Consider the following 27447-nt stretch of genomic DNA (forward strand, 5'->3'; position numbering starts at 1 on the left):
ATAATAAAGGAGAATTTCCCCAATCTGGCAAAGGCAATAGACTTCCAGGAAATCCAGGGAGCTCAGAGAGTCCCAAAGAAGTTGGACCCAAGAAGAAACACACCAAGGCACATCATCACATTTACATTAGCCAAGATTAAAATGAAGGAGAGAATCCTAGAAGCAGCAAGAGCTAAGGGGACAGTCACCTACAAAGGAGTGCCCATCAGACTGTCAGCGGATTTCTCAAAAGAGACCTTGCAGGCAAGAAGGGGCTAGAAAGAAGTATTCCAAGTCATGAAATGCAAGAACCTACATCCAAGATTGCTCTATCCATCAAAGCTTTCATTTAGAATGGAAGGGCAGATAAAGCGATTTTCAGATAACGTCAAGTTCAAGGAGTTCATCATCACCAAGCCCTTATTATATGAAATGTTAAAGGGACTTATCTAAGAAAAGAAGAAGATAAAAAAGATGAACAGTGAAAGGACAGCAAACTCAGTTATTAACAACCACACCTAAAACAAAAGCAAACTAAGATCAGGAGTGGAGCCACAGAAATGGAAATCACATGGAGGGTTAGCAACAGGGGAATGAGAAGAGGAGAGGTGGGGAGAAGGTACAGAGAATAAGTAGCATAGATGGTGGGGAGAAAATAGATGGGGGGAGGGCAAGAATAGTATGGGAAATATAGAATCTAAAGAACTTATGACACATGGACATGAACTAAAGTGGGGGAATGTGGGTAGAAGGGGGTGTGCAGGGTGGAGGGGAATGAAAGGGAGAAATGGGATAACTGTAATGGCATAATCAATAAAATATATTTTAAAAAAAGTAAAATCGAGTCACCAGGGAAATGCAAATAAAAACCACAAAGAGATAATCACTTCACACCCACTAAGATGGCTATTATAAAAAAAGTCGAGTGATAGGTGCTAGGGAGGATTCGGTGAAATCAGAACCCTCATCACTGCTGGTAGTGATATAAAATGGTTTGGCTAATTTGGAAAACAGCCCGGCAGTTCCTTAAAGAGTCAGATACAGACTTGCTAAACAATTTAAACTACCTTTTGACCCAGCAATTCCACTCCCAGGTCTATCTCCAAGAGAAATGAAAACATATGCCCACAGAAAAAGTTGTATGTGAATGTTCACAGCAGCATGGTTCATAATGGCCCCAAAATAGAAACCACCAAATGTTTACCAACTCGTGGGTGGACACATTAGGATATATCATGCAGTGGAATATTATCCAGCAATAAAAAGGGAAGATGTACTGATTCATGCCAAATCTTAAAAACATTATGTTAAGTGAAAGAAACCAACATATGGTATGCTTCATTTCGATGAAATGTCCGGAATAGGCAAATACACAGAGAGGAGGTAGACTAGTGGTTGCTTGGGAGGGGAGAACAGGAAATGACAGCTAAAAAGGTTTTCTGAGGTGACAAAAATAGTCCGAAAGTGATTCTGGTGAGAGTGGCACAGTATACTAAACCCATTGAATTGTGCACCTCAGGTGAATTGTATGAGGTATGAATTACATTATACAATAACCCTAGAGCTGTTTCAAAAAAATAAAATTACCAAAACATTAAAATAGCTTGTAATTTACACATTTGGGTTAGAATTACAGCCTTTGTAATTCTTGTGTCATTTTTTAGATCACATGAGGTTATTTTTAGAGAGAACGGCTGAATAGCTCGGTTGTTAAAGAGTGAAGGTTTTGGATAAGACAGATCTGGGTTGACTTGTGGCTTCAACACTTTCAAGCTGTTTCTCTTTGAGCAAAGTATCCCGCCTTTCTGAGTCTCGGTTTCCTAAAATGTTGAGAACAGTAATCACAATCTCTTAGGGGTTTCGTTAGAGGCCCATAGTAAGTGTGCAGTAAATGTTAGACACACTTAATGTTAAAGCCAACTATTGACTTCTCATTGGTATGGTTATCTAAAATGAATAAATCTCTGTGAGGGGGCCCAGTGCAGCATGATTGCAGTGGAGAGAAGATATTTCAACAAATACTTGCTGAGTGGTAGGCACTTAGGGGTGAGGTGGGGCATAAAATAAGATATATCTTCTTCGATCTCCAGGACTTTATTGTCTGGTGGGTGGCACTGAGGTTTAGAGGGTGTACCCCCATATGGATGATTTTAATAGTAATATGGTTTTCAGATATAAGTGTGCACAGGAGTATACAGGAGCACTAGAAGTGAATGAACGTAATTCATGGGAAAGTGTGCCAGAGAAGATGACCCCCAAGCTGAATATCAAAGGATGAGAAAAGTTAGGCTGATGAAGGCCAGAAGGGCTCCCCTGGCGGCAGAAACAGCCCAAGCAGACAACCGAAACACCCATTTATACGTCAACTCTCAAAATGGTATCTCCCAAACTCCAGGCTCGTCTATCAACTACAAAATCCTCACCTGCGTGGCCAACCAGCTTCATTCACATCTCTGCGACAAGGCAGTCTGCTTAGCTTTTCCCATTCTGATGATGGCAACTCCATCATTCCAGCTGCTCATGCCAGAATCCTTGGAGTTATTCTCTACTTTCTTTGTTACATTCTCATATTCAACTTGTCAGGAAATCCTCTTGGCTCTGCCTTTAAAAGATATGCAGAATCTGAGTCTTTCTCAAACTGGATACTGCTTACCACCCTTGGTATGGGTCACCATCAGCTCTCGCCTGCTTTTACTTGTGCTCATCTACATTCTCTTCCAGTACCCAGAGTGATCCTTTTCAAAGAAAAGGAAAATCAGGGTGCTTCTCTGTTCAAAACTCCTATCGTTCTCATTTCATGCAGGGCCCATAGAGCCCTTCATGATTTGTTTCCTCCATCTCCCCTTACCTTTCTGTTCTCCTTTTCCACTCTCCTTTCACGTCATTCGGCCTTCTATTTAGTTTGGCCAAGGTAGTGGTTTGTTTGTCTTTGCCTATGTAATACTGAAAAGGCAGGTATTACAATTCCTTGCAACGCAAGACCCCATTGTCTTACTTCTTGCCTAAGAGTTCACCTAGTGCGGGCTCCTGGCTGGCCTTGGAGAGGTCCCACACTGCAGGAGGCAAATGTGGAGCAACCGAAGCTTTTATGGAGGCCAGATTTGCATTTAAGGTATCTTGCCTTCAGCATGGAAGACAGATTTAAGGGGACCTCAATTGGGAGCAAAGCTGGAAGAGGGACAACTTGGGAAGATTTTACAACAGTTTAAATGGAAGCCCAGCCCTGGCCAGGTAGTTCAGTTTGTTAGAGCATCGGCCCCACACGTTGAGGTTCCCTGTTGGATCTGTCAGGGCACATGCAAGAATCAACCAATGAATGCATGAATAAGTGAAACAATGAATCATTCTTTCTCTCCCCATCTCACTCTATTTGTCCTCTCTAAAAAAATTAAGGTAGACTGAGTAGGACCTAGCGCTTGACTGAATATGCCCTTTTTGCTTTGAGTCACTTGGTACCACTTGGTGAACATGGGGTTTTGAAGGAAGGTGTAATTTGAAGATAAGGAGTGAGGAAAGTGCAGATTTCCTTTTGGAATTTTGATTTGGAAGCATACAAGGAAAAGCCCCCACTGTGAACAGCAAGCTGCTGGACATAGGGTCTCAGGCTCAGGGGGAGAGGGCTGGGCTGGGAATTCGAGTTGACCATGACTTCTCTACAAATGTTCATTTTTTTTCTATTCTTTTTTTCCTTTCAAATTTTACTTTTGACTTAAACATTTTCATTGTAAGTTTTCCAGGGACATACACTATGAGCCCCTCAATTTATTGTCCCCTTGTCAATGGTCTCCTCAGATAATTTTAAAGCTTAGATATCCCGGCAATGCTGCTGTTCCAACCGATTGGAACAAAAAATGGGGCAGATCTGCTCCACATGGGCCTCCAGAGCACATGAATATGTAGCTTTTTATATACACCTTCATACCACTGGGAATGAGCTCAGTCGATGTGTGTTGAACGTCCTCTATCACTGTGAAGAAAATTCTCGAGCCCATCTGTTCTCTTCCTGCCTCTGCTCTTCTCGGGACCAGTCGGTCTGGCCCCCAGTCCCGAACCCCCTTGCCAGCGGGTCTTGTCTTACTACCGGGCATCAAATTTACTGAACGGTGCGTCTGGCACGTCTTGGGGGAAGCACAGGCCTGAGCCTCAGTAACTCCAGAGCCGGCGCGTGTCTCCAGGGCCTTCGGCGGTGGCCGCGCCGGGCGGGCCGGGCGTGCGCGGTGCCCACTCCCGCGCTGCTGTGCCCCGCGCGTCCCTCGTTCAGCCCAGGGCCCCCCGAAAAGCTACTAGTGACTGTCCTGCCTTCGGGTGCTGCGCCCGGCGCGGGGCGGCCCGCTGGTCGGCGCCCGCATTGTCTGAGCTCCTAGCAACCTGGGCAAGGCGGGGGCCGCCGCAGCCCGCGCAGCCCCGGAACCCGCGCCGCGCCGTCGGCGTCTCCCGGGAGGCAGGGCTCCGGGTGGCCCGGCCGACGCCGACGGGGCCCTGAGGGCCCGCGCGGACGCGGGGCGAGCGCAACGGCGGCGGGATGCCGGAGAAGCGGCTCACCGTCGGTAGGTGGGGCAGGCCGGCCCGCGGCGCAGGGGTCGGAGGACGAAGGACGCGGCGTCCAGACCTGATCTCGCTCCCGCCTCCGATGTTACTGGACCCGCCCAGGCGTCCCCTCTAACAAACATTCAGAGAAACGGTCCCCCTGCTCTCCCAAGGCCTTTTATTAGGATTTCCACCCCTCACCGCGTCCCGCATGGACATTGCCTCCTTGGCACCGTGTTATTTTAACTTGCTTAATTCTCTGCTTTGCAGCCGGAATAATGGAGGCCTCAATCTATTAAGGTTAACTCCAGGGTCACAGTGAATTAGTGGCCAAGCTGGATTCCAGGGGCCTTTCCTCCTACTTCCACCTTGAATTCCAACTTAAAATTCAATCCATGTGCAGAAAATGAACAGAGGGCCAAGGTTTTATTGAGCTTGCCCGGTATAAAGTAGGGCTAGGTGCTGTCTCAAATTATTTCATTTACTTTAGAAGGAAATCAGATTTGAGTGAGATAATGTAATATTTTATCTTGTTTCAGAGCCACCAACTATTACCGAAGCAGAATTTGTAAGTACGATTTAGAGAGCTACTATCTTTTTTCCTTTGGAGTTTTAAAAATAGTTTATTTTTTAATTGTATTCCCCCATCTCATTACTATGTTTTTCCCTTACACCCTCTTCCACCTCCACCCACCCTGGGGTTTTTTTTTAGATAGCAAATCATAGATATAGGAAAAAGCTGCATATGTTCTTTCCTACTTTTTGCCAAATGAGTGTAATAGAAAGAAGCTTTGGCTTAGTAACAATGGTTCTGAGTACAAGACCTTTTAATAGTCTTTTAACAGGTACATTTTTAAGAATGAGCTAATTGATTTTTATGGAGGTTATTATTCCCTGTTAAGTGTTCCTTTACTTAAATTAATTTCTCTGAACCCTTTACTGAAACCTATGAAGAAAGATAAAGTTTATCTCCATGGTTTTGTTGCAGTGTGGCTGTGTAGTTCCTGGTTGCAATAAACATTAGTTGGTGGCATCGATTGATAATAAGTGGTAAATTTATAGTTATAATTCCTTTAAAAAGGTACTAAATGTTTTTCACATCAGACTTCTGGAGAGCTGGAAGTAAGGACTTTGCCCGGTACATTATTCACATTGTCACTGAGGTGTGCACTACATTTAGGGAGGATTTTACTGTAATCCTGACTGTGTATTTAAGTAACTTGCTCGAGGTTAAAAAGGTAGATAGGTAGCTGAGCCTAATTTCTGAATTGGATTTCAAGACCTCCAGCTTCTTCTCTGAATTATTTGCTCATGTCCTCCCAACACTTATTTCTCTTGTTGGCCAATTATCTTATTTGCTTTTGGCTTTTTATTCAACAGGCATGAGTGCCATCTATATTCACAGTGCAGCGATCGATGCTGAGGATACATCTTGAAGAGTTCACAGTCTAGTGGGCTCTGAGAGGAGAGGGCTAAGCTGCGTCGGCTAGCACCTTCCACGTTTACCCTTCCAGAACTTTAGTCCACTAGTAGGAGAGACAGATCAAGATGGAGGCACAAGGGGGATGCCAACAACTCCCCCACCTTCTTGTTGCCTTGGTGTAACTGTAGAGGCAAATTTCTTTTTACTGCTACCCCAACTCTTCTTCATTCCAGCAGCAGGTCAGCACTTCTGGAGCCGACTAATCTTTCCATGCAACTCTCAAATAACCACTCCGAAGAGCCCTCAGCAACATTACACCTTAACATTTGAGCAGTCTGCTAATCTCTTCACCTCCTTGTAACTGTCTGGGAACTCACAAACAGCTTGAAGCCTCTATTTAGTCACTCCTCTTTCTCTTGGTTGCTTTGATCCCATTGTCTCTCAGTTCTCCCATCTCTGATTTTTACGCTCTCCTTTCTGGCTTCTCTATTTCTTTGCCCATGAAAGCGCTGTCCTTCAGGATTCTGTTCTACAGGATTTCTCTGGGGGAGCTCCTCTTCTCCTGCTAGTTTCAGCCACCCTTGCTTCACAGGGCTTCCAAATCTATACAGCACTGGTCCAGATACCTCTTCTATGTCAGGACTCTGCACCCATTGGGTAATGATGAATCTTCATCATTTGGACAGCCCTGCATCCCCTCAATAGTCGAAACTGAACTTATCTGCCCCATTTTTGTTTTCTTTCTCTTTTTCTTGTTTTGGTTAATAGCACCACTGGCCATGTAATCACCCGAGCCAGAACCTGTCTTCCCTTTTCTTCACCTCCTCCGGCAAAAGTTCCTTTCAAGGCCAGATCTTTTTCTCCATCCTTGCAGCTACTGTCTTATTTCAGGCCGTCATCCCTGGGCCTGGACTTTGGCAGTACTGCTAACTGATATCACTGCCTCCAAAATTCCTTCTGCCAACTCCAATTTTTCTCTGCCTAAAGTTTAAAGTGCAAACCCCTGTGCATCAGCTGTGCCGGATGAGATTGCTTTGCTCTGTCTAACTTTAGACTTTCCTTCTCGAATCACTCCTACCCTGGCTATCAGATTGCTCTAAAGTCTTTTAAAAATTACCACGCTACTTGATTGCTCACATCTTTTATTAATCCAACTATTTATTTGAATGCTGACTAGATGCTAGTATTTAACATCAAAACAACTCTATTATATGGTTATTATCACCCACATTTCACAGATGTGGAAGTCCAAGTCCCAGAGCTTAACTTGGCCTGAGGCCACATATCTAGTAACTGGCGGAGCCAGAATGTCAAAAGCCTCCCTTTACTATTCGAGCTTTTCTATAACTTTTCAGTCTTCTTTAACCTTACCTCCCAATACTTGCTGTGTGATAAAGACAATGTTCATACTGTTTTGGGTTTATAAAGTACTTCCACATGCTTCTGCTCCAGCCAAACTGCCCTGCTTGCTTCCTTGCCTTTGCTGTCAAGTTGCTCTCAGTTGCCCCCCTGCCTCTGTTTCACAATCGTGCACATTCTTCACCGCCCAGCTCATCTCCTCCAGGAAACCCTTCCAACCTAAACTCATCCAGACCGCCTCTGAGCTGTGCGCAGCTTGCGGTTGAGACCAGTTTGTGACCAGATCCTCAGATTCAGAATGTCACCAAACATTATCTGAAGATTAAGTAATTCATATGTCTTGCACATATATTTCCCTCTGTTTTTCAAAAATTTGAAAGTATATATTTTTCTCATTAATGTTCTTAGGAAAAAAAGTGTGTGGCAGAGATCTTTTGTTTCCCCAAATCCATTCTAGCCTTTTCCATAATGTGTACAGGACATATTGCTCCCCAGTATAAAGACTGCATGTTCTAGCTTCCCTTGCAGCTAAATGTGGTCAAGTAAACACATTTTGACAAGGGAATATAAGCATAAGTGTTGTGTGTCTTACTTCTGGAAAGCTGATGTTTACAAAGGTTAAATAACTGACTCCTGGGTTGCACAGCTAGTAACCGGTCGAGCTGTGATTAGAAGCTGGGTCATTCTGACTCTAACACATGTAAGAGTGCGAAGGGAGAGAGTGTGCCTTTTTTGTTCTTCCTGCTCACTGGAATCAGGATGTGCTCCTGGAGTTGAAGCAGTCATTGTGGATCACGAGGCAGAGGTGGCATCCTGAGGATGGTGGACTTACCAGATCAGAGGAGCCTGGCCTCCCGATATTTGGGAAGCCACAATGCCAGTCCTGAACTGCTTATGGTTTCATGAGAGCGATACACTTCCATTTTATTTAAATGGTGTTATTTTGTTTTTCCATGATTGGTAGCGGCTATGCACTAATGTAAATTGCTCCTATAGTCACAGGAACTTTTTTCTGTGTATCTTCTCAATCAATGGATCTGAAAAGTACAAGGCTATTGTGGACAGTTGCAAAATAATGTAACCTTAACATGGGGTCTTTGTCCTTAAAGGAGAGCATAACTCATGTAGAGTAAATCATTTGTTTTGAGGAACACATTGCCGCGTATATATTTTAACTTATGTCTAAATTTTTCAATTTCTTAACAAAATTGTGAGCTCCTATAGGGCTGTGTCTCAGTATACCTTAACATTCTCTGTAGTGTGTAGCACAATGCCTACTATGAATGTGCTATTAGATGACTGATCAATTTTAGCTGATGGATATTTTAATGTATAATAATTTGTGATTGTTTCACTTATATGTTTGCAAAGCTTCATTGCAAATTCGTCTGTATTTCTTTGTTTTTTTAAAAAAATATTGTATTTATTTTTAGAGAGAGGGGAAGGGAGGGAGAAAGAGAGGGAGAGAAACATCAGTGTGTGGTTGCCTCTCATGCACCCCTAGTGGGGACCTGGCCTACAACCCATGCATGTGCCCTGACTGGGAATCGAACTGGTGACCCTTTGGTTCACAGGCTGGCACTCAACCCACTGAGCCACACCAGCCAGGGCCATATTCTATATTTCTTAAGTACCTCTCTCCTGGTATTTTCTACTTTAGTGTGTTTATTAACTTTCTATATGATTGACTTTTTATAATTCTCCTAAGAAAAATATATACAAAGAACTTGGTATATTCAGTTCTCTTATTAGTTTCTTTGGGGGTATATTTTTAATTATACAAGCAATATATGACTATAAACCATTCTTGTGAATAATTCAAATAACAAGTGATAAAATGAATGCTTCTCTTCATTATATTCCTAAATCCCAGCCTGCTTTCTTTCACATTCCGTAAAGGCTGAAATATCAATCTATCAGAGCAAGAACAGAATTCAGACTGCTTAACGATACATTATCTATTTAATTTTTTTAGGACTTGCGATACTGTATTCCAAAGAGGCTGTGCCATTTCACATTCCCACCAGCAATGGACAAGGATCCAGTTTCTCCACGTCCTCACCAGAACTTGTTATTTGCCATCCTAGTAGATGTGAAGTGATATCTCATGGTGGTTTTGATTTGCATTTCTCTTGTTGCTAGTGATGTCGAGCATCTTTTCATATGCTTATTTGTATATCTTCTTTGAAGAAGCGTCTATTTAAGTCTTTTGCTCATTTAAAATTTGGGATCATTTATGTTTTTCTTCCTGAGTTTATAGTTTGTTATATATTCTGAATATTAACCTTTATCACATATGTGATTTGCAAATTTTTTTCTCACATTCTGTAGGTTGTCTTTTTACTTCTTTAATAGGGTTGTTTGATACCCAAAGGTTTTTAATTTCATGAAGTGTAATTTATTTTTCCTTTTGTTGCGCATGCTTTTGATGTTGTATATAAGAATCCATTGCGAAATCCAAGATCATGAAGACTTATCCTTCTGTTTCTTCTAAGTATTTTATAGGTTTAGTTCTTACGTAGGTCTTTGATTCATTCTGAGTTAATTTTTATAGATGACATAAGGGTCCAACTTCATTCTTTTGCATGTGGTTATCCAGATTTCCTAGCACCATTTGTTGAAAAGGGCGTTCTTTCCCCACTGAATGGGCTTGGCACTCCTGTTGAAAATCATTTGATTGAGTATGAGTAGGTTTATTTTTAGACTCTCTGTTCCCTTCCAATGGTTTAGATGTCTGTTTTTATGCCAGTACCACACTGTTTTGATTACTGTAATTTTATAGTAAGTTTTAAAATTAGGGTACATGAGTCTTTCAACTTTGTTTTTTTTTTTGAAGATTATTTTGTCTATTCAAGGTCCCTTGAAATTCCATATGAAATTTAGGGTATTTTTTTCTATTTCTGCAAAAAAATAAAATATCATTGGAATTTTGATAGAGACTGTATTCTATATAGATTGATTGTTTCGGGTGGTATTGTCATTTTAACAATATTGTCTTCCAATTCCTGAACATGATATGTCTTTCTTTCTAGTATCTCTGATTTCATTCAGCAATGTTGTATAGTTTTCAGTACACAACTCTTTGCATCCTTGGTTAAGTAATTCTTTTTGATTCTATTTTAAATGGAATTATTTTCTTAATTTCCTTTTTGGATGTACATAACTTTTTCTAGTGAGCAGTTAAAAACTGGCATTTATTGTTATTGATGCTTTATTATTATTTTTCATTCCATGAACACAGTTCTAAACAAAATGTAAATCTCTCCTCATCTTGTAGTTACTCGTGTGCATGGCTCTTCTGTCTCTACAGACGCTGCAAATTCCCAGCTGCAGAAGGCTGGGACCTACAGGGTGCCCCCTGGAAGGGCACCACGGTTGGCTTTTATGTGCTGTTGCTGTTGAAGGAAACTAAACCACGCCTCAGACAAGGATTTTTGTTATTGCTGCTGGTATTTTAAATGTGTATAAGGTAGCTACTGTGGCTTTCCCCAGCTACTTTCTAAGAACTATACATAAATGCATAATATTTAATATCAGATGTAATGCTTGAGGTGACTTTGTGCAATTCCTAATCAGGATTTTTAAGTGGTGGTCTTTTAAAATCCTCGAGTAGCCTCTATTGATGAGAAGCTGTGTCTCTCAACAGGTATTAAAATATTTTAGACTATTTTTACAATCATTCAAACTTCTAAGAGTCAAAACTAAAATTTAACAGTTCTTTTTTCATGACAAATATGGTAACATTTCTTAGGATAAATAAATAGAATTAAAATCAGTAAGATGTTTCATATCAAATATTTCAAAATAATGATGAAACTCTTATTGAGAGAGAAATATATATCAAGCAATGACCTTATAACTACTTGGAAACTGCTATAAGGATCCATCAGCTTCCAGTAGACAGAAACGTGTGATGTATGTAAACGCAGTGATTTGGGACCACTGTCTGTATGCAGCCTTCCAGGATCTCTGTTTTCCCCTTTCCTCCCAGCTGTCAGCACCTTCGGCCGTGTCCCGTCTTCTTGGACCCCTCAGCTGGAAACTCCTCCAGTGGTTTCATGGGGCATTGGTATGTTCCGCAGCCGGCCAACACATCCACGTCCAGGGGCTTGAGCAACGCCCTGGCTGTGCTCTGTCTCTGACAGAGGAGCAGTGGGTGTGGGATGTGGTTCATCAATCATCGTCTCTGGGAGAGGGAGTTGGATCTGGGGAGTCCCAGGCAAGGTTACTCACAACTGAAGATGGCCATCCCGGGAGCTTCGGCCCTCTGTGCGGGGCCCGGTTGCCTTGGGGGCTGTAGGGATCCGCTTTGACCTGACTCATTGAATTCCACGGTCTACACACCACCGCGTGTCACCGTATCCCTGGTGGCAGCTCTGGCCTAGTGATTGATTTGTTTGGAGGGAGAAATGAAAGAATTTTTAATATATTAGGAAGAAGCAGAAGTAGGTATAATTGTGGGAATATGGTCTATCCCGTCTCCTGATTCATGATAGCATTCTCAACCTAAAGTGTGACAATTTAGGGTTCTACATTGGGCATTAGATGAATGGCTTTGGTTTAATATGTGAATAGCATGAAAGGAAGTGAAAATTTGGATTGTTTTCCTGCTTTTTCCATTAGCTGACAGTGAGCACCTTTACTTGTTTTGCTTTTACAGAATTTCAAATTATTTGAAATGCATTTCAAATGCCATTTTCCTCATTTGCTGATCCCCCCCTACCAGATAATGTCTCTCCCTCCTTTGAGAGAAAATGGTTTATACAGTACTTTTCTTATAGCATTTATTATGTTCTTTCTTGAACTATGGTTTTTGTCTGTATTTATTTTATGTACTCTTTCTTATTTGTAAAGTTCTTTTTTTTGTATATCTTTTTTTACAATTGTGAAGTAATTGTAGTTTATGTGGTTTTAAGGTGCAGCAAAATAATTTTTAAGCAAAAGAAAATTTACTTATCATTAACAAACATATATGAACTATTTTGCTTGACCCTCTTTCGGGAAGAATTTTGAGAAGTTTAGACTAAAAGCGGAAAAGCTGACTTCACTTTCACAGATGGCACACCTGTAATACATGAACAAGCAGGTTTTGAGAGTGTATTCAGTTCTGAAGAAATGTTTCTACCTTCCATTGCATCATTCAGCAGAGAGTCTGGGTTGCAAATTTTGCAGTCAGGTTCATGGAATGATGTAATGGAGGAATTGATTGTAACTCAGTTTTCTTCTTGATTGTGCCATTAACCATCACCAGTTTATTGGTTATTTGAAAGATATGAAGCAAGAATATGGAGACTTCTTTCATTTTAATATGATCCTGTGACTGGATTGTGGAAACTTACTGAGAGTTTCTTCTGATCAGGGCATTAAAAAAAACATTAAAAAAAATGTAAAGGCTTGGAGAATAAAGCCTTTGTCACATCCTCATTGCTTCATGAGACCATTTGTTGTTAATGTGACACAGTGCCTGGCTGCACTGTACTAGCGGAAAAGAGGCTCCTTTGCTTAGGGAAGTGCAGGCCTTCAAGTGAAAGTAACCAGGGAGTGGAGCAGATGGCACTAGCAGGCTGTATTTACTCCCTTTGCACCCTGACCTGATACCAGACCATCACAGAAGTGATGTTGAATATTGGTAGAAATTAAGATGCAGTTACAGAAAAGAAACACAGATTTTGATGTATTTGAATAATACTTTAAGTGTCCGTGGGTGAAAGTGCAAACCTGAGGATGTGACTGAATGCCAGGGACACAATCCAGCAGTGGGTTCAGTTTCAGGGGCACCCGAGGGCACTAGAAGCAAACTGCACACCAAGGGGTTGGTCAGGGCAGCGCTGCTTTGAGGGTCTGCAGACTGTTGCTGCCTGAGACTTCTCAGTCCATGTCAAGATGAGTTCAGAAACTGAGAGAGGACATTTAGAAACTTCAGAATAATTTGACAGCATATGTTTATAACTATTGAATTTCATTTTAACTTTTATTTATTTTTTGAATTTAATTTTTAAAGTGGGCTTGTATTATGTATATATTTTATTTCATTTTCTAGTCATTCATTCTTACTGTGCTTTACAAAAGTTATCTGAAATAGATTAAGGACAAAACAAAACCAGTACTCATCACAGACAGTTTGGAAAGTGTTGAGTTAACGTCTCTTAGAAGTGTGAGCCATCTGGAAATGAATATATGAATCTGAGGATTATCTGGAAATTTTTGGCGATGTGGCTGGCCAAATTCTAGGCAATAATTAGCTCTACCTGACTCTATGAAATACACATTCTCTTTTATAGCTAAATAATCCACTGCCATTATAAATGAAAAATGTGCACCCTTCCCATCTGGGGATTTTTGGTCGTGAGCCCAGCAGCACAAAACGTGGCCACCCTTATTGTAGCACAGCGCTACCTAAGAGATGCAAAAGTACTTATTGCATCCAACCCATTTCTCCCAGGAGTTAGCAGAAACTACGTAGTTCACTAAATGAAGTCCAGGAAATTAAAGTAACTTGGAAAGGTAAAATTCGAAAGGTTGTTAGCTTCCTAGCCGCCACCAAATGTCATCTGCTTTGTTCTGCTCTGTTAGATCTCTGCCAGTCAGGACTTTGAGAGTGCATCGGTGAGGTGCCACTCGGAAGGCGGGAGGTTTAGGAGATCCTAAGTTCGTCGGTGTTATTTTAATCAGTTCAGATTTGTAGTAAGTTCTTTGGTATAAATCCTGTAAGTGATTGTTACTCTATCTCGATACTACAATCATTTAAAGAAATTACCCTGGGAATCGACTTTTCAAAGTAGGTGTTAATATTACTGTAGTGTCCTCCTTATACTTTTACACTGTACTTCAACACATTTTTAAAAACTTGGCCAGTGCAAAAAGAAAATAATCAGCCATATGGAAATAATAGCATTGTGTCATATTGTCAACTTTCATGTTGGATTTGTGAAATTGAAATATAATTATGAATAACAAAATAAACACATGTACTATACAACATGGTATGCCATGTTGTGCTTTTGCCACAATGGAAACAATTACTAATAAAATAAGGTGTTTTATTTGGAAGAGAGCATTTGTTCTTGGCAGGAGCTCCCCAATTTTGCCCGCTTTAAACATGACTGTGTTGGGGGATGAAATAGTTATGGAAAAAATGTACACAATCTTTATTCTTTGAACGCTTGCATTGTCAGAGTTTCTTGATGCAGAAGTTAAGCAGGGTCTGAATTGCTAGATCTGTGTCCGTTTGTGAGGGGGAAGTTGCAGAATATTTTCTTCATTTACTTTATTATTTTCACTAGGCAACTTAAGAAATTTACATTCTGAATTTCATTTTAACCCCTATCACTGGTTCTATCTTTATTGCTCTGACTTTATTTTTATTAAATATATATTTTAATAAGCCTGTGGGAAATGTACCATGTATAGCATTTTGTATTGGTTGATGTATCATTTAGGAGTGTGCTGTGTTTTTCACATGTTGCTTTCCAGCTAAGTACAGGGACCAGTCTTTTAAGGGTATGTTCCACTCGATTTTCCAATTTCTTCCTTCCAGAGGTTGTAGCACTGTTTTCTGCTTATAGTGAGGATTCAGTGTGGACTGACTGAAAAAGAGTTGAAGATCTATGTATAATCTGTTGATAGCAGAATTAGAGAATAGTATTGGCATGTTTGAAAACAGCATAAGCGTAATACGGTTTTTATGTTTTTTGCAGGAGGATTCTTTGGCAACAGATAATTTCCTCGTGGACTACTTTAATGAATTTCTAAGTCTTCCAGTGAGTGTGTTGTTATATTCTATTGACTATATTATCAAAGTGTTGTAATCCTTGGGTTATCTTGTAAGACATTTACCGGGAGCAATTTAAAAAATATTAATTAAAGCATTTAAATAAGGTTTATATTTTTTATAGTTAATAATTTGGGCTTGAATCATATTTAGGAATTATTTTTATTGAAGAAAGCTTGAATTTTTCCAGCCATCAAAAGTGTTCCGTACCAAATCTGATAGTTATATTTGGCACCGTCTCGGGTGAACAGAGGAGATAAGGATAGAATCGCAAAACACTGTAGAAAACACATTTCTCACCCCTAGGCAATTATTGTCCTCCTCTCGGACGGATAGTAAAGCATAGTTTGTGTTTAGGCCAACCAGTGTTTTATATCAATAGTAAATAAGACATAAGGAGATGCTGAATAATTGATTTTCAGACTTAGCAGTGACTGACAGAGTAAGCATTGAAGGGTTTGGGGAAAGTGAAATGGGGGTGGGTGTGTAGTTAATCAGAAATAGCAGCTATAAGAAAGAAGAGGCTTCCATTATTGTTATGAAAATACAAAAACCTTTTTCATTAAAATATTTACCAGGCAAAATTTGGAACATAAAAAGTCACACGTGACTTTAAAAGTAGTGGACCATAAAATGTGAAATCTCTTAAACACCTAACCACTGCCTTTTGGAGGAAAAGCACTGCATGTATTTCAGTACCTGGATCCGTTTTTACTAGATGTGTATACGTATCTATGTGTGCAGGTTGGTTTATTGCGTGAAATCTTTTTTTCCCTGAAGAATTTGTTCTTCCACCTCCTTTTGGCATAGTTAGGTCTCTAAGACCATCGTGAGGGTTAGGCTGAGACACCAAGCCGCCCTGTCCCTTCCCAGCCACCGGCCTGGACAATGTCACAAGATACCACCGGGATTCCTGTCTGTTCTGACTCCAACTCCCGCTGTCCACTTATGTGATGTAAACAGCCCAGCAGTATCACAACATTGTCATAAGTTTGTTCCTCCAGATTATTGGAAAGTGTCATAATTATTTATAATAGCAGCAACTGTCCTGGATTCCCCTCATCAAAAAATAACACAGAGGCAGGCTACCAGCCATCAATTTCTGGGTCTTACAGCGTGTCCCGAGGGTGTAATGTTGTCATGGAAAGAAATAGCATAGGAGCCAGAGAGCCTGATTTCTAGGCCCATTTGTGCCATGAACTGGTTATGGGACCTCGGGCATGTCACTACAGAAGTGTCAGAAATCTAGACGACCCCAGGCCTTTTCGGACTGAGCATGTCAGAGTATCCATCTATAGGCTCAGACTTAGACTGTTGAGGGTTTGTGAAGGAGGGTGTTATATTTGGGAAAACCCTGCTTCACATGCAGTATTTCATGTGACGGACCTTTCTTCTAGACTCTTGCATCCTCTTTCTTCCTCCACAAAAACCTTTTTGTGAAATGTTAAAAAGAAAAAATTCTATCTTCAAACTGATTTCAGTTTCTCAAGATTTACATTCTGTGAGCCCAGCTCTTCCACTCGTGTCCATCGTGATCTTAGTCACATTCCTTAATTACTTACTTTTTTAATTTCTTTCTCTATGAAAACAATATAACTACCTTACATTTTGTTGTGAAATGAGGTAATATTGATGAAGCACCTGGCTCAGAGTTAGTGCTTCTCTTCCCTTTTCCTTCACTATTTAACAGAGGCGTCCAAACCTTTGGTGTCTCTGGGACACACTGGAAGAAGGGTTGTCTTGGGCCACACACTAAATACATAAACACTAGCCAAAACTGATGAGCAAATGAAGCGTATTTAAGTAAACTTACAATTTTGTGTTGGGCGGCATTCATAGCCATCCTGGGCCGCATGTGGCCCTTGGACCACGGGTTGGACACCTTACTCTAGACCATCTTATCTTCTATTCCTAAAACATAAGTGACAGTCCCTCTTTAATTAGATTGGTGGATCATTATTAATCTAGAGGATAATCTTCTGGGCCACCCAAATCTGTCATCGGCTCTGAGTTTTAAAAATTGTTTTTAATAGAGACTCAAATGAAATATTGCATGTGAAGCCATGTTTTTCCAGTTTTAGGTGGCCGAGTTAGTAAATGACAGTGTCCACCCAGATCCACGTGGCTCAAACACTTGTCCTTCTCTAATGACCACAGAACTGGCAGCAGAGGGATACACTAACAGTTTGGGCAACAGAATCTGGTCTCGTTTTTATCATGGTCATCTGAAATGGGTTAAAACAAACAGAGCTAATGTGTTTTTAGGGTGCACTAATAAAAATATGGTAAAGATCAAGAAAAATATTAGTCTGGAGCACAGACGGCACTCAGTGAATGTTCTTTCGAATTGGCTATAACTGTCAGATGACATTCGGAATATCGTGTTCCATTCTTGGTGCCATATATTAAGAGGGCTCTGCCAAACGGGACGCGGGGAGACTCGGCTAATGAATGCTCTGGAAACCACGTTAGGCGAGGAAGGGTTGGGAGAAGGGTGAGCACTGAACCTGGCTGAAGAGAGGGGAGAGGGATTGGAATGGGGCAGCCCTTTCCAAACATATGAAGATGAGGTTGAGGAGGAGGAGTTAACATATTCTATGAAGCTGGAGGGCAGAACCAGGGCCACCAGCATGTATAAGGACATTGATTTTTACTCACTAGAAGAAAGATGCTTAACATCCGTTTCATGGTAGTAGGATGGGTCGGCTTGTGAAGCAGCAGACTTCCTGTGATTGGAGGGTGTCAGGTGTAGGTTAGGAAACCACTTTGGGAATAGTTCATAGGGCATATTGGTATTGGGTGGCAGATTAGACTTTTCCAACAAAAGAAAATTTGATTAATTCCTTCTCTTTATTTTATCTCAGGAAATACATTGTCAATATCCTGGGAACAAGGATAGGTCCCTTTTTTTTCAAATCTCTCAAAGCTTCTTAAGGATGATTATGTTTTCATTTCTACATCTTCCATGGAAGATTCTTGAAATAAATACATAAGCCTTGTGCTGTTATGTTCTTCTGCCTCCCTGCCTCCAACACCTCCCCCCACAACCCCTGAACAGTCTAAGTCTGAGCCTGTAGATACTCTGACATGCTCAGATTTCTGACACTTCTGTAGTGACATGCCCGAGGTCCCATAACCAGTTCGTGGCCTAAATGGGCCCAGAAATCAGGCTCTCTGGCTCCTATGCTATTTCTTTCCATGACAACATTACACCCTCGGGACACGCTGTAAGACCCAGAAATTGATGGCTGGTAGCCTGCCTCTGTGTTATTTTTTGATGAGGGGAATCCAGGACAGTTGCTGCTATTATAAATAATTATGACACTTTCCAAATCCCAGCTTTCATAACTTCAGTCCGTTTGTTCTGGTGCCAGGTCCGCATTCAGCTATTGTTTTCATGTGGTGTCTGGGAGGTTTCTTGCTGTCAGCTCTTTATGGACAAGTGTTTGCTTATTAAGTTTTCTTCTGTGCTATAGTGTGAAAACATTTCTCCCCCCTTTGGTTTCATGTTGTGTGTTTTATGCTCAGTGACTGTTGTGGGCTCGAGTAGATGAGCCCACATACAGATTTAGGTTGGTCCTCGGTGGGTGGTTTAGAAGGTTTGTGACATTTATGGTTTGCAGAAGCCGAAGGGTGGCCTGTTCTGCGCCCTCCTCTCGAGGGTAGGTATGCCATGTGTCTGCCAGACCGTGCTGAGCTATGTGCCTTTGGAATTTTACCATAACTTCTTTTTTTGGACGGATTCTCCACACTTTTTAAAAAATCTGTAAACTATTATAATTTCTTGCAGATTTATGAAGGAGTTCTATATTAAATGGATCGTTCGGTAAGGAGTGAGAGAGAGAGAGAGAGAGAGAGGAGGGATATGGATTTGGAGAACGGGTGGGGTGAAGGGGGATGAAGGGCTTGGGTCATCGCCCCCCACAACATGAACACTGGAAGCCTGGTTTTTAAAGGTGTTGATGGAGCACTGGGTATATACCAATGGGTGATAAGCCTTAGAGCTCAAACATGAAACACTCAAATTAGCTTATGTAGCTCATTTTATTAACTAAGGGTATTTTCTGTGGCACATTATTCCTTTCATCCCATTGGTGAGTGGTCCAGTAAATAGTTTATGGTGAGACATCTAAAATAACAATAAAATTTAGACTAAAAGAAGTTGTTATTAGTAACTGACTTATTATATTCAAGTGTTCAGATGTTTCTTATTCACTGACTAGGATGCATGTTTAAAACATAGATTTTGGAGCTCAATTAGTAGAGAACAGAGTTGGACCAGAGATGAACATGCATTAAATTAACTTAGTCATTAGTTTTTAATTTAAATACTGTTCAGCTAAGTAATTTGGCACCCTGTAAGTTTCAGTGGTGCTGGGCTGGCGCTTGAAGCACATCACTAATTATTCACAGGGTTTTTCCCCCTCCTCTTTTCAAAGAAATGTGGAACCAGCAATTTATTGTGGTAAAAAATATTTTCTTGCACTTGCTTTTTCTGTGAAAATATTTTTCGCACACGGATGACTGGTACTACAAAGTTAGCTTTCAGCACCTTTAGGTCAGTTCGTTTTGGAACATTTAGAAAACGATACACTCGAAATAAGAAAAGTAAGTAAGGGAAAGGAGCCGTCTGAAAAAGCTCGTGGAGGGTTGGCTTTGGGGCTCAAGCTGAAGATTTTTCCTGTTACGTGATTAAAAGCTGAGCGTTCTCTACATTAGCTTCCACAGATTTCTTACGTCATTCATTTCTACCTCTCTCGCATTACGTGTCACTTATTGTCACATACTACACTAATTTGGGGAGTTTTGTAGATAGACTTAGAAATGGTGAAAACAAAGAACTGAATGTGTGAGAGAGATTCTTTTTAAGCAGCCGACGAAGATTTTGCGTAATAATGAAAGTCCAGGGTCTTTCTCCTCATGTAAGATTCAGATGGCGACCCCTCCCCCCATACACGAATACATATGACAGAAGTATGAAGTGACAGATGCAGTGGAGGCTTTGACATTTCTCTTAACCTGGATTCCATCTCTCCCCAGCTAAAAACTCTTCAGTGGCTCCCCATCATGCTAAAGCAGTGGTTCTCAAACTTGAGTGTGCATCAGAATTCCCGAGGGCTCGTTAGCACAGAACACTGGGTCCCACCCCCACAGTTTCTCCCACAGGGAGAGACCTGAGAATTCGAGTTTCTCCAGGTGTCCAGATGATGCTGATGCTGCTGGTCCAGGTGCCGCACTCCAAGAGCCACTGATTTGAGAGAGTAAGCAGAGAATTACAGCATGTAACAAAAATGATGTCCTTGATGAACGTGTCCTCTGCCTTTCTCTCCAGGCTTGTGTTCTGCTGTTCTCCCCTTGGATATGAAGCTTCAGCAATGTCAGACTGCTTGCAGTTCATCAAAGCTGCTCTATCCTTTTGTGCCTTCCTGTGTTGATGCATTTGCATTTCTTTGGCTGAATTCCCTTTCTCCCTTATCTACCAGACCAGAATGACTGTTCATTCTTCAAGACCCAACTTCCTCTTACAACCTCCTTATTTCCAGAAGATAGTTAATTAATTCTTTTGTGTCATCACTGCAGTTTGTACACACTTCTCCTGAGGCTACTGTTGTGCGTTAAGGTGGAGTCGCAACCTACATGCATTATCACTCAAAATGAATTCTCTGTGCTCTGCAGAGAGAGCGGGGGTGGTGTAAAGGGTGAGGGTGATTTTGTCTGTTGTAGCAACCCGTATACACAAATACAGCAATCCATGCATTCCTGGGGAGGCTGTGAGATGGAAGACCAGAATTTGCCATTCCCTCAATGGGTCTCTTGCTTCGTGCCTCTCACAGTGTGGTCATCTTAGAATCACAGTGGAGGGTGATTCTAGTGTTAAAAAATACTTATTTTTGTATAACATGAGTACAATGTGAGCTTTAAGCTCGAGCCAACACTTTATCTGGTCCCTAACTGAAGAATCAGTGACCCATTACAACACCAGTAGAAAAACTGCAATCAACTTCTTAGAAGACAGGACAGTGTCATACTTTACTGCTGTTTTCAAGGGATGCTTTTGACTGAATATGATTTCACTTAATGTGCTGGCTGCAGAGTCTGATCCCCTCGTGGGTGAGTGTTCACGTCTCTGTGTATCTCATGTCTTTCTTCTGCTAGGTTAGCGTCCTTTCAGGCCTGATCCCCGCCTCGCACATTTGACTTGGGGCTTTATGGATGGTCTGGATTGGCTCACTTAATGTAGCGATACATCATCTGTCACAATTTCTCATTGAATAGGGATTCAGTACATACTTATTGAAGGAATTAATGAGCTAACAAAGGAACAGTGGGATTGGCGGTCTTATTAGAGGCCAGAAAAGACTTGTTTTTTTCCTGGGGAGATAATCATGGACTGATTGGGTGTCAAACATAAAAAGCATCTTGGGGTTATTTTATTAAAATTCTTTATATGAGAAATCTCAGAAAAGTGAAGTAATTTGCCCAACATTTCTTCCATTTAATCATTTTGTGTATCCTTTTCTAGATAGATTCTACCTTAGCCAAATTTCTTTTAAAGTACAATAACTAAACTAGATAGAATATTCTAGGATTACTGTGATATTTGTGGAAAGATTTCCCCACCCCCAGGCCAAGGTCAGCCCCCACCTGTGTTTTGCCCGGAGCCACCCTGCCTGAGCTATAAAGCAATCTGAGATGGTTGCTACTTTTGCTGGATTTGAAGGTTCCCAGGTGAAGCCAAGCTGTGAACCTAGACTGGCTGCTGCTAGTGCTGTGCCTCAGGCCACTTAGCAAGAGGTAAGGGAGCTGGAGGCTCACTGAGGCCAGGCTGTTGCTTGTTTGAGTGGATTTAGGAAGTTGTGAAGCAGGAGCCAAGACCAGCCATTCATGTGGAAAAGCCACTGTTAACAGCTGTAAATTGGGTGGTATGAAGCCTCAGGGAATCCCCAGTGTGGGGGCAAACAGTGTCAGCCAGGTTGATGGAGTCTCAGATACGGCACCCACCTGCCAGCTCTGTGTCTCTGTGAGGGGAGGGTTCAGAAAAGGGACAACGGCCTCTGCCCACCTCTCTGTCTAAGAGAAAGCTGTCCCCCGGCTCTTGCCTTATGCCAGGAACTTCAGTTTCTCCCCGGTGCAGGAGCTCAGAGGGAGTGAGTCTGAGTAAGTCTATGTGTGGGTTCTTTAAGAGGAACTGCTTGGCACTCTAGAAGTTTCTTCCACCGACTCAATACCCACTGGTTTTTGCACTCGGAAGTTGTGGGGACTTACCTTTTGGGCACTGGAACCCTGGTCTGGGGGTCCTGGTGTGGGTCTGGGACTCCTCGCTCCCGAGGCAAGCTACGTTTACCTGTGCTGCCATCTTGACTGGAAGTTGCAGTTTTGCTTTGTGAGTTGAAAATAAAAGTAATTGCTAACTATCTGACTTAACACCTGCTTTGGCCCCTATGTGTGAAGAGGACAGTGACCCATCCAGAGAGTTAATAACTACCACACTAAACCTGGTCACAGTAGCTGTAGCTCTGCGGGCACAGTTAGCTTCCTCAGACTGTGGTGACGGCTCTGCCTGGGGCATGGGAGCAGTCTGTCTCACCAGCTCAGGGGCTGGCCAGCAAAACTCCAGACTGCGATAAGGAGAGTCTTCCAAAAACACAAATCGGTCTGAGGGACTACTCCGTAAATGACATGCAAAGCCTTCCATGATCTGGTCCTATTTTCCTCATCTATGTCTAGTCTTTCTTCTCTGTTTCTTAAACTCTGCCACCTATAAAACTATTCTAGTTCTATTCCAATGGCACTGAACTGCTTGAAATTACCCACATACACCATGCTGCTCTGTGCCTCTGTGCCTTTACTGGTAAAACCAGAACACAGGCTTTGGGATCCAAACACCTTTGTTTTTGAGTCCCAGCTCCACTAACTTCATGGGGTCATGCTTAGCACAGTCCTGGTATGGAGAAGATGGTCAGCACATGCTAGTTGCTAGTTTTATCATATGTGAGGCAATACAGTAAAGAAGGGGAAATGTGCTTTCTTTGGGACCAGACAGACTTGTTTCTATAACCTTGATCCTAAAATTGGCTACTGAGGGTCTCAGAGTGTCACAGACCCTCTGTTTTCTTTTTTAACTTGAGCATTTTTTACTTGATTAACAGGAAATATTTCATTTGTCCATAGGACTAATTGGCATTCTTTGCTTTGGATTATCACAGCTTTGTGTTCCTCTGGCTACCAGGTGTGAGGGTAGGAGGCAGAAAAAAAGAAAGGAAAACAATAAATAAAGATCAAGCTTGTTCTTTTGTTCCACGGATACTCAGAGCTGGAAGAAATCTTTTCCAGATGCTCTTTCCATTGCACTGCTCCGTCTACCTGCCCCCCCCCCCACCAGGCTAATATTTGATGTCCACTGTCTACCAAGCTTGGTTCAGTTCCTCTCTTCAACCAGGTGAACCTGGTCTCTGATATCAACAGACTCATATGTCTGTTTTAGTCTAGGGATTGTATAATTCAGAGATAAAGAATATTTGACTTTTAGGTAAGTGGTGCCTGTTTGAATCTAATGTTTGAAAGACAGATGCAGTGGGCGGTCAATGAAATATATTTATTCAAGAAACCTTATTCAGAATTTACTGCTCAATATTGTTACTTATCCAATGAGCTACACTTGTCATTTGAGGGGAAATTTTAGCTTTGAGGCCCTTTGAACTGTGGCCTGATGTTCATATTGAACTCTATTGTCCGCGTACTCTAAGTTCTGTAGAAGGAGAGACCATGAGACTTCAGGGATGCAATATCATCTGCCATTAAAATGAATAAGTAAAAAAAATATGTATATATATACACAATATATGGATATTTACACATATGTACATGTATTTCTAACTCCAATTTTACAACATCCTGCCATTTATTAGATTTTAACTATATGTAGTATATCTAGCAATCTCTTAGTAAAACTTGAAAGAAGTGCTGTTTTTTCTAGGACAGGGATCAATCCAAGGTGAAGACTTTAAGGTCTTTTACTACCTGGCTAAAAATATGTAAATTAATATACACGAATAGGCAATTCACCGAAGGTATCCTAAAATAAATTGATGTTTTGAAAAAGGGACCTCATTCTAGGTTTGGAGGACAAACAGGAAAGACACAGCCCATTTACCCTGTGCTTGTTATGGAAGTGGAGACCCCAAACATATTCAGAGGTTTACTGAGAGTCACAGTGTGACTTATAGGCAAGCTGGCAGACTCAAGACTCCTGACTGTTGTATATTAACTGACTGACATTAAAGAAAAGCTGGCAGTCAGCAGAGAGAAAGAAGAGAAAGTGTCATGGACACAGACAACAGTATGATGATTACCAGAGGGAAAGAGGGGGTAGGGAGAGGTAGAAGTAGGTAAAGAGGGGAGTAGATATGGTGATGAAAGGAGATTTGACTTGGGGTGGTAAACACATAGCACAGTATACAGATGATGTATTGTAGAATTGTATACCTGAAACCTGTATAATTTTATTAACAATTGTCACCCCAGTAAATTCAGTAAAAAATAAATTAAAAGTTGGCAGCATTTAGTAATTACTGAGAAAAGCTCAGAAATGTTATCTTTCACTCTTCTTTTTTTTGTCAGAGTGAAAGGAATGGTGTTGAAATAGTCTTAAATGAAGAACATATTGTATTTCATTTTTTCCTTTTGGACAAGGGAGGCTTTAGCTTTCGTGGCTCCTGGGATGAAAAAGATAACAGGAGTGTTATTTTTTCTTCTTTTACTCATTCTTCTCTAGTAATTCACCCCCTTTCTAAGAGAATAACATTGCTTCATAGAGATTAGGTATTTCTTTCCAGTTCCAAAAAAACACAGAGGTAAGCTGTGTCAACCTATAACAGATACTACACTTGATCTTAGCCAACAGGCTGAGAAGCAGTAGAGGTAAGATGCTTATGCAAAGGGAATGTCTGTTGTAATATACCCTAACACACCCTGACACTTATGAGGTCATTGGGAAGGAAGGGTTCAGTGGGTTCCTTTACCTGTAGTGAGTAGATTTCCAAGCTCCTAAAGGGAAGAGGAAATGATTAAAAACAAAACTGTGTGTGTGTGTGTGTGTGTGTGTGTGTGTAAGTACTAAGTCTTAGGGACAGTGAGTTTCTGGATTTTAAAAATTGAAAGACATAATTCCACAACTTATTTTGCAGACCTTTTCAGAGGCAATTAGATTTAATGCAGATTACGGAGTTTTTGAAGTAATTAACAATGCCCCACAACTTCTGGAAAAGCAACTGAAAAAAATTCTGCAACACCAGCAACCTCGAAATCCCATTTATGATGTTGTAAGGAAAGGGAAGAAAGATGTTCAGCCTGTTCAAGTAAATGTCCCCTATGAAGATGAGACCATTAATGTCAACTACAATATTATGGTAAGAAAGTACATTGGAGTTTATATCTCTCTAGGTACTTAAAGCATAGTTGAGATTAATGCGAGTTTCCTTGGGCTCCCCTTTCTGAGTAGCTGTACTTATTACATTTTATTGTACTTACACATAGTATTAGCTGTTGTATCATCTTATTCATATTAAATGGCCAATTTTGTCTACTAGTTTTGTTGACATTTGATTATCAATATGAGGAGGTTTGTGTACTTTACCTTGAATATTTAGAATCTTAGGTTAGTGTGCATCCTTTATGTTGTATTTATATGTATTCTAGAAAATGTGGGTATGCAGTGAATTTATTCCATTTGGGTTCTATCTTGTTAAGCAACTGGGAAGAATTGAGATTTCTGATCTTCAGGTGATGAGGTGTGGCTGTGGCATGCCTGGCTTTAAATTTTACTCTCAGCTCTGGAGTTTGTCTTCTTAGCATGAGGGTAAAAAAACAAAAACAAAACCCCAAACCTGGGTTCTCATATTGTCTCTCAACTTACTAGCTGTGTGTTCTTGAACAAGTCATTTTGATGAACCTCATTATCATGGTCAAAAGATGTCAAATGATGGCTGTGCTACCCACTACTTAGGTTTGTTTTGTGGATCGAATGAAAATGATAATGAATGTTTAACAGCACCATTTTTTACTGATTTAAAATGTCTTATAGAAGTCGGGTCCCATATGTCAAACACTTGAGACAGAGCTCTTCTCCAGCCTGCAGGTTCCATTCTTTTACATATTTCTCTTTTTGTTTACTTCCATGCAATTAAATGCAATAACGATAGCATTTATTTAAAAGATATATGTCTTTTAAGTACCAAAAATAAAAGTAGTAGTAATAATAACTATATTATAGCATTGTTCTGAAGTTAAAACAAAGAAATTCATTCTGAACTATATAAGAATATATAAATTGTCAATTCAAACACTTTTTTACTAGGTGTGACAAAGAGGTTTATTGATTCATTCACTTTCTTCAGTGAATAGAAATTTCTTTAGTTCATGCAGGTTTTTATCACCTTTTTTATTGTTAAACAAAAGCTGTTTAGGAGCTTCTTTTTTATTGTGATATAACTGACATAACATTATATTAGTTTCAGGTGTACAATGTAACATTTAGGTCAGGGGTGTCAAACTCATTTTCAGTGGGGGCCACATCAGACTCGAGGTTGCCTTGAAAGGGCCGAAATAATTTTAGGACTGTGTAAACTTAACTGTTAAGAAGTTGAAATCACACTCAGCCCTTTGAAGGTAACCATGAGGCTGATGTGACCCCCAATGAATCTGAGATCGACACCCCTGGATTAGATATTTGTATACAAGGAGCTGCTTGATTTATGTGTCTGGATACAAATTTCTAAAACATCTACTAGGTGACCTTATTTGATATATTTGAAGGTGTTTTGAAGACATTTACTAAACATATTATAAACACTAGGGTAATAATTTAATCATTTTTGAAAGAATAAATAATATAATAATAGCAGATTTATAAAAGAAATACTCAAACCCAAAACCAGAAAATGGAAGGAAAAGGAACAAAGAATATATGTAGCAAGTAGAAATATGATGGTAGATTTTAATCAAACCACATCAGAAGGAGACTTGCCTTGGGGTGGTGAACACACATTACAATATACAGATGATGTATTATAGAATTGTACACCTGAAACCTATGTAATTTTAGTAACCAGTGTCACTGCAATAAATTCAATAAAAATAGAAATAAAATAAACCACATCAATAACCAGTATTTTCACAAACTGTCACCACAAATGCTAAGTGAAATAAGCCAGTCAGTAAAAGACGAACACCATATGATCTCACTTATATGTGGAATCTAAAGAACAAAATAAACTGACGAATAAATAGAAACAGAGTCATGGACACATGGAGCAGACTGGCAGCTGTCTAGGAGGAGGGGGGCGAGGAGACTGGATGGAAGAAGGTGAAGGGATTAGCCAAAGAACCT

The 27447-nt window shown here is 40.7% G+C and overlaps 1 protein-coding gene and 1 pseudogene across 1 annotated transcript in view; one reads left to right on the top strand and one right to left on the bottom strand.

Annotated features, from left to right (window-relative positions):
* Positions 1-4453: 4453 nt before the first annotated feature.
* The window catches only part of RGS22 (regulator of G protein signaling 22), a 117973-nt gene continuing 94979 nt past the window's right edge, over positions 4454-27447 (top strand). The window contains exons 1-4 of the mRNA XM_037131119.2: positions 4454-4526; positions 5046-5074; positions 14986-15048; positions 25247-25468. Coding sequence (XP_036987014.2) covers positions 4502-4526; positions 5046-5074; positions 14986-15048; positions 25247-25468 — 339 coding nt within the window. The 5' untranslated portion in view covers positions 4454-4501. The remainder of the gene's footprint in view (positions 4527-5045; positions 5075-14985; positions 15049-25246; positions 25469-27447) is intronic.
* LOC119038622 (uncharacterized) lies at positions 24776-24976 on the bottom strand (annotated as a pseudogene).

Source organism: Artibeus jamaicensis, unplaced genomic scaffold (assembly GCF_021234435.1).
Source record: "Artibeus jamaicensis isolate MK-2021 breed Jamaican fruit bat unplaced genomic scaffold, CSHL_Jam_final scaffold_916, whole genome shotgun sequence".
NCBI lineage: Eukaryota > Metazoa > Chordata > Mammalia > Chiroptera > Phyllostomidae > Artibeus > Artibeus jamaicensis.